At 43.4% G+C, this 8,485-nt stretch overlaps 1 protein-coding gene across 1 annotated transcript in view; it reads right to left on the minus strand.

Annotated features, from left to right (window-relative positions):
- snx7 (sorting nexin 7) overlaps nt 1-8,485 on the minus strand; it is a 40,197-nt gene that overhangs the window by 23,984 nt on the left and 7,728 nt on the right. The window contains exon 2 of the mRNA XM_005751443.2: nt 282-470. Within this exon, the coding sequence (XP_005751500.1) occupies nt 282-470 (189 nt within the window). The remainder of the gene's footprint in view (nt 1-281; nt 471-8,485) is intronic.

Below are 8,485 nucleotides of genomic sequence, written 5' to 3' on the forward strand. Positions count from 1 at the left end.
GGGCCACCCCTTTAACTGTGCGGGCCACCCCTTTAACTGTGCGGGCCAACCCTATAACTGCGTGGGCCACACCTTTAACTGTGTGGGCCACACTGTGCCAACTCTTGAACTGTTTTCAGTCCCGCTCCCTCACATGGATAAAATGCAGCACCTGTGCAGTCTGCCTTTACAAACTGTTCACGCTACAGAGACTAAATGCTTTTAACGGCAGGAAGCATCCAAACAGCACTACTGTGTGTGAGACACAATGTGGCCACGCTGATGCAGGACCACCACCTCACCCTGGTCACCACTCTGTACAAGATGAACGTCTCGATCGCCGTCACTTGGCTCTCTGGGTGGTCGACGGTGACAAAGATGTCCTTAGTGTTGGCATCCTCTTTGCCCTCATCATCGTCCTCCAGTCTGTACTGGTTGACCATGGAGCTGGGAGAGTTGGGCAAGGGGCTTCCATCTGGCAGGGAAGTATTCTGGAGCACAGAGAAAGTGCAAACACAGCCTCACTCACTTTATATGTCAACAACACATCAGTGTCAGCTGTGTGTGCACTCCTGTCAGTAAATGAATTCAGGAGAGATTTTCTCTTCACCAAAGCATCTGAAGTTTTTAACTGGTGAATATGTTTATGTTGAATGTTGTTATACACGCAAGGCTTTGCTCGATGAAAGCCTTAATGAATGTTTGTAGAAAGTAAACAATTTATGCAGTTTCTGAAGAAACAGGGCTGTGCGATGTGACCAAAATCTCAGATCCTGATATAAACATTTCTCATCCCGATAACAAGGTAGATCACAACCCTGTGCTTTTTGTGTAAAATCAGTGAATCTCAGGAAACTCGACCTGTGTGCCGTGTTTTCAGCTGGGCGTCGTGTACCTGGAGTCGAGTCTGGAAACTTTGTATTTTTAGTTGTTTCTTTGTGAGTATTTATTACACGGCGTGCTGCGGGGAAAAGCCTGCTCCAACCTTTGAGTCTAAGGTTTACTTTCTCTTTCACGTGATTCTTGCGTAGGTGGTAGAAGAGGTTTGTGTTCGAGTCTGAGGTGGGGCCGGTTTGTGCCATCATTTGTACAACAGCACAGTTTTCTGGTCCGTGTCAGACTTTTCAGAACCAAACCATGTCCATGCTGCAGAGCGACCTGGTTCTGCCTCATCGTCGCTGCACATGCTGGTAGGGCTGTTCAATATAACGATATATATCTGATGACGATATGAAAATGTCTATTGTTTCATTTTACGCTATCATTTCTTTCGTGGTGTCGCAAAATAAACTGTTTACAGCAATATTTTTTTCATGGTTCTGATGGCCACTGTGGTGGCTATATTCATTTCTTAATGAGGATATGTATGATAAGTTGTGGCGATATTATACATGGTTATGCTGAGGATGTGTCGGCCAGTTTCCACTGGAAATGCCTTTTGGTTAAACTGTCAGTGAGGAATTTGCATTTGCACTGTTACATTTTTATATAACTTTAATGCACATAAAAACAGCTGCTTGTTTAAGTGAAAATACATTGATGTTGGTTTTTTTTGCACTAATAAAGTTGTGGAGTTGTAAAGTATTTTGTCTCGTGTCAATTATATCATCAGTTATATCGTTATCGCAAATTTTCAAATGTATATCGTGATAAATATTTTTGGTCATATCGCCCTGCTCTACTCAGCATAACCATGTATAATATCCACAAAACTGAAAAAGAGGTTAAACACACACAATACGGTAACATTATGTTGAAGCACAGTACGTATCACTCCGCGAGGCTCCGCCTACGACAGCCGTAATGCTCCGACAATCCATCAAGCAGTGCGGCGTCGTAGCTTAGCAAAGTCGTACTGAAACATTTGACAGATTTCCGAGCGCCGTGCACATAAAATTTCGAGGTCAGTAAATACAACTAGAGTTCATACATAAGGCACACGGGATTATAAGGGGCTCTGTCGACTTTCAGAAAAGTCAAAGGTGCTTTGTTGTGTATCTGACGGACGAAAGCTAAACCAGTTCCACACCACTGAAGTTGCAGCATTTTTACAAACCAGTTCTGGTTCATCCGTTTCATTCAACGATCCCCTTTCGCCCTTCTCATTCTCCGTCGCCGCCATGCTTTTTCCGCCATGTGCGTATGAAAACAAAGGCACTGCACATGTGCGTTTTACCCATATTCTATTGCCATATTTCATTTTCTTATCGTTGCCCAACATTGTACCGGTGTTACCGTGAACAGTATGATATGGCCCAGCCCTACAGCACGCCATGTAATAAATACAAAGACAATAGCGACCGTTACAACTTTTGCCTAAAAATGTATCGTTTCATGCATCGGTCAAAACACTCGACTATTACGTACGTATTTTTCGGACCATAAGGTGCACGGGATTATAAGGCACATTAAGCGAAACAAAGCAGTCAGATAAATCAAACTTTATTAAACTCATTCTTCTTGCTTCCTCCACTTCTGTACCATTGATTCATTAATGTCTCTGGCAGCTGCTCTGTTCCCATGTTGTTGCAGTATATTAATGACCTCGTATTGTGGATGGATTATCTCAGTTGTTCTCCTGACTGAAGTTTGGTCCGTTTACAGCATCCTGCCATGCGATTGCATTTGTCTCTAACTATCAGGAACCTTCACGTTAACTTTTATAAGTAAAAAGTGTTAGTGTTCGTCCTCCACCTTCACTGTTTATGTTATGCTAACATAGCTGTGTCGCTAGCGATCAGGTAGCACATCATTATATACCAGCTAGCCCAACTTCAGTAACCCTACAAACGTCACTGCTGTTTAGTTTCCTGTCTTCATTTATGTTGGAAGTGATAGCAGAGCTGTACATTAGAATTTTTTCAGAAATCTCTCAGTCAGAACATGCTATATCATGCTTAGGTAACTAGCGAAACTAGCGAGCTAACTTCCTGTTAGCTTCCTGCTAACTTCTAACTCCGTTAAATGTAATAACTTTTGTTTTCATGGATGCCTGGAAGTTAAACTTCATAGTTACACCTGGTAAAGCAGCAATGCTGATCATTTTATTAAAGATGAATTTAGACAGTTTTTAACTCTCAGTGATGCTGCAGTGTTCGTTTGACCTGAAGTATACGGAGTTTAGGACCCAGATTACTCCCAGATTTAAGAGCGTCTTAGTCCGACAAATACGACAATAACGATGGCTGCTTGCATGTTCTGCAAAAAAAAGTGCTTTGTTGTGTATCTGACGGACAAACACCAAACCAGTTCCACATCACTGAAGTTGCACCATTTTTACAAACCAATTCTGGTTCATCTGTTTCACTCAACAATCGGCCATGTGCGTATGAAAACAAAGGCACTGCGCATGCGCGTTTTACTCGTATTCTATCGCGATATTTCATTTTCCTATCGTTGCCTAACATTATACCGGTATTACCGTGAACGGTATAATATGGCCCAGCCCTAGTTGCAAAGCACCTCTTTTTAACTTCAGTGGATATTATACATGGTTATGCTCAGGATGTGTCAGCCCATTTCTACTGGAAATGCCTTTTGGTTAAACTTTCAGCAAGGAATTTGCATTTGCACTGTTAAATTTTTATAAAGCTTTAATGTACATAAAAACCAGCTTCTTGTTTAAGTGAAAATAAATGGAATGTTGTCTTTTTGCACTAGTAATGTTGTGGAGTTGTATTTTGTCTCGCATCAATTATATCGTCAGTTATATCGTTATCGCAAATTTTCAAATATATATCGTGATAAATATTTTTGGCCATATCGCCCTGCTCTAATCAGAACTAATTAAGTTGTGTAAAAAGACAGGATGAATCTGGAAGTGATCCAATCAGAAGTAACCTCGTTGTGCAGCAAAGTTAGAAACACGGTCCTGACAAACAGGACGGGGCTCCCATTGAGCTCCCCTACATGACAAAATGTCAAACTCGAGAGGAAGAGAAGGACAGACAAACTGTGGAGCACCTCTAACCAGTAAAAACACAAACTTTTACACTTTATATTTTTAGTCAACAACACAGTTTAACACGGAGCATGAAGCTGCCACACAGAGTTTATAGCTGCTGATGATTTTCAACCTTTGTCCCTTGTTGGGCTTTTACATTCACAACACTCAGTTACATAAAACCATTATATACTACAATTACAAAACTACAAAGAAGCTGACACACAAGCTATCACAGTGTGCGTGTGTGTGCACATGTGTGGGGCTGTGCTCTGCCTCCAGCATCAGCTCATTTGGACAGTTGGTCAAATCAGCTGATGCTGCTTCTAAGTTCCCAGTGATCCACAGCTAAACCTAATAAAAAACATACGACTCAGGGCTCGCAAAATTTCAAGATCCCTGGTAGCCCTTCTGGCAGGCACTCTTCAGTTTTTGTTAGCCCAAAATAAATTAAAGTAGCCCAAATTAAAAATGTTTTGTTTTCTTTAAAATTAATCAAAAAATAGTTAAAACACAAATTACAAAATTGTATAAAAATTACAATCATCAACTCAAATACTTGGTTCTAATTGAACAGAAACTTCTATGAACTTGTAAGAACTGTGCAGAACATGAATCAGTCTGTGTCAGATCCTGAATCTGACATTTCCACTGAAGTCACGGGTAAGAGGCAAGTGGAACCAAGATCGAGGCCATTTGCTTTTTGAAGTTTGCAAAGACTGCTAAATTGTGCCAAAGGTAGTTCACTCTGCAACATAGCACGCTGCTCTAAACAGCTTTTTCAGGACTTCTTGTTGTGCTTGGTTTATTTTCAGTATGTTATTTGCAATTGGTGTTTGTTCTGGGAAAGATACTGCAGACTGAGCAATAATGCATTTCTTGCATTTGTCATGGGGTCTGATGGGGTCTTTCTTAAAATTACTGGTCCCAGTAACAAAGGCGCTTGTCGACTCAGAAATCGAGGGAAACTCACAACACACCTGGCAGAACATCATGTTATTTAGCTCGTCATATTGCAGCCACAGAAATTCTTTTGTCCATGAAACCATAAAGCTGCACTTTCTTTTTGCCTTATAGTCTGATTTGTCATAACTTCTCCGTTTTGTGGTAAGCTTTTCTTTGGCTGTCACTTCTTCACCCTGACCTGTCTTATTTGGCTCAGCAGAACTAAAATATATATCCTGCTGCTTTTACACAGGCACTCACATAAGCTCAGCGATTCTCTGTGCGATCAACCTCTCACATGTTTAAGCTGCGGGAGATTTCACTTGTCATGTTTGCATAGTAAGCTAACGATTGATAAGACGATGTCAGAGGAATTGGTGCACAAATTATCATCACTCACAGATCAGTGCTGTCGCTCTCTATACACAGTTCGCGCGATTGCAAAGTTGAAAAGTGAAAGCAAAAAAACAAGCGCAAATTCAAACGCGATTTCAATATGTCACACATTGACAGTGGCTCACCGATGCCAATGACATAATTACCCAGCTACATTTCTGAAAGAATGCAAAAGCATTGACATATATTTTCCCTGTGTAAAACAAACGACGGTGGATGGAGCAGCTACAAAGTTCACTTTTCTTCATGTTGGAGTTTGTTGATCAAGTGCTCTGATAAAGGACCATGTATAGGTGTAGACAGGCTCCTCATCAAACTATGGTGTCATAACGGGCTCTGTGTCCAAGCTGCAGGACTACATGCAGTGAGGGGCTGTGTCCATGTTAGAGACTACAGACTGGCAGGTGTTCAGACAGGCAGCAGTGAGGACCTGAAGGAAAACACGTCGTCTTTTCTGACTACATCAGGAAGCGCATACAGCACCTGGGGCAGAGGACTCCTATCAGTGCTCAGTACGACATCAGGCCCTCTCTCACATAGACAACAATGACTCATAAGTTTATGGAGCTCAGTTGTGCATTTCCTGAGCTGCAGGCCACAGAGCCTGCACAGCCACTGTGCTCAGCCCACAGCTGCCCACACCGATGACCTGTGACTGAAAGAGCTACAGGATGAGATGTTGTTCATGCTGCAGGTGGAGGACCTGACACATGGTGTGGGGACAAATACCTCATCCTCAACATCCAGACAACCAGGCAGATAGTTGTGGACTTCTGCAAACCTGGTACTTCCCCTGCTCTCTAATTAGATAGAGTAGACGGCCCGTCCATTACGTACCTCTGACTAACACCATCAACACTACACCTATTAAGAAGACGACCTAGCATGTGCTGGACTGAATGTTGTCCTTCGACAGCTGTGTGGTGGAGCGCGTCCTGACCTACGCCTTCACTGTGTGGCATGGCAGACACACTGGGGAAGGAGCTGCAGACGGTAAAAGTCTGCAGACTTACCACGCATCAGTGGCACCAACACCATTAGATGTAGAACAAGCACCACCTGTAAGCACAGGTGCTTGCTCTAATGCCTAGTTGGAGGAGGCCGCGCTGCGTCCAGTAAAAAACTTCAGCCCGACTGTTAAACTGCTCCACCCTCAATAGTCAAAACCTTCCACCTCAACAACACGACTTACTGAACATGATTCTGTGAAGTGTTGATGTCACCCACACCTGACAGCAGCTGTGCAATATTCTGCTTCATAATGATTCCTTCTTTATATTTATGGCTGCCACGATTAGTCAACTAGTCACGAATCGTCAACGACTAATTTAATAGTCGAGGCGTCGTTTGAAGCTTTGTAAGACGCAGGAATAACTAGTAGGATTTAAGAGTGTGGCAGCACAAGGATGCCAGCTGCCGTTAAACACCAAAGAAGAAGAAGAAGATGAGTCCGGTATCCTAGCTGTGTCCAAATTCAAGGTCAGCATCTTCCGTCATGGACCAACCTATCCCAGAATTCATAGCGCAGCCCAGCCAATTCCAGTTTCCAGCAATGGCCGCAGCTACTTAGTGTTAATGTTACTCTTATTATTCTTTCTGGGTCGGACTCCTGGCACATTGTTTCCAATGGATGATGATCTGACTAGTCGACTATCAAAATAATCGTTTGTGGCAGCCTTATTTAGAGGGTAAGACAGGGGACTCAATGTTATGTTTAGTAGCATAGTGCATATAATGAGACTAAAAAAGTGTGTTTCATTCATATCTTGTCCAGTAGTTGAATGACAATAAAGCTGGGTGTAGTAGACAGACACGTCCTTGGTACTACAGCTGGCCCCTGAAACACGCCGACATCAGTGTGGAGGCAGAAGCCATCGTTCCATGTTTGGCTACCTTTACAGCTCCACACGCACAGTTCAGACACCAGACCAGAGAAGCTGGTGTCCAAACAACAAACTCATATTCACATCACGAAGTGAGCTTTGCAGCTCCCGGTTTCAAATTCAGCCACACAGTGCAACAACATCAACAGCATCTACACACTTCCATCAAACTGTCACCTCACAACAGATCATGTCATCTGTAAGCTCCGCCCTTTCACCATGGATATTATTGCTTCTGCATTCAAATGATCCACTTTATGCAAATAGTAGTGAAGCGTACACGCTTTGCCTACAGGTGTGTTTCCTCTAACAGCAGTCTGAGGTCAGCGTCGGGCTCCTGTGATGGTGTGTGGTGACAAACGTGGCATGGCTCTGGTCTCTGGATGGTTGATAGTTCTACATTATCTCCATCTGCAGAAAGCAGAAACAGCAGCAGCGATGCTTCTGCCCTCGGCTAACATCTATTCACAACTACTTCCCTGTATGTCTTTGTGAGTGAACTGGTTGTTATGGTAACATGATGTGGAAGCATAGATGTGTGCTCGGCTGCAGGCACCGTACAGCTGTGCAGTGTGTTAAATGTGTAAAAATACCTGAGCCACATGCAGGACGCATCTGCACACGCTCAGATCCTCATCAGCAGCACTGGACTGTGACAGCAACAGTTGTCATAGTAACAGGACTGTTGGTAGCTTCATTTCTTTCATGCACGCAGCTCGTCCTGACTGAAATCCCTCCATTAAACCGCTTTTCATATCAGTGTGTATGCCGACTCATGTTTATGTTCAGGACTAGGCTCTTTTGCACCTTTTTGCTCTACGGCATGCTGTCATCTCTCCTATAAGCTCACAATCACAGTTTTGCTCGTGTAGAGTCAAGAAGACAGGAGCCGCCTTTGGGGATCAAAGATCTCAAAGGTTCTTATAGGTGAGCCTGTGCAAACTGCTGTTCTTTCTTTCTGCAGCATCCAACACGAATACCTGCATGGGTAACGCCCATGTGAAATAACTGAAGCAACACACAGGTAAGTCCATAGGTTTTTGGACAATGACACATTTTGTGTCATTTTACCTCTGTACACCAGAGTGGACTCTACATGAAACTGGAGTTGTGGAGACATCATTAGGCTCCAGGTCACACCGCCCTTGCCAAGGTGTCCCCTAGTAGGACGATGGAGTCACCAGGCAGAGCACCCTCCATCACCCCACTCAGTGACTCCAAGAAGACTGCAACTGATAGTCAGGACCTGTCCCCCGACCCAAAGGGATGTACATGACTACTCAACTAGCCGACTAATCTTTGCTGTCACTAGAGCTGGGCGATAGAACGATAACGATAT

Source organism: Pundamilia nyererei, unplaced genomic scaffold, assembly GCF_000239375.1.
Source record: "Pundamilia nyererei isolate P.nyererei 1_Seehausen unplaced genomic scaffold, PunNye1.0 scaffold00311, whole genome shotgun sequence".
Lineage (NCBI taxonomy): Eukaryota > Metazoa > Chordata > Actinopteri > Cichliformes > Cichlidae > Pundamilia > Pundamilia nyererei.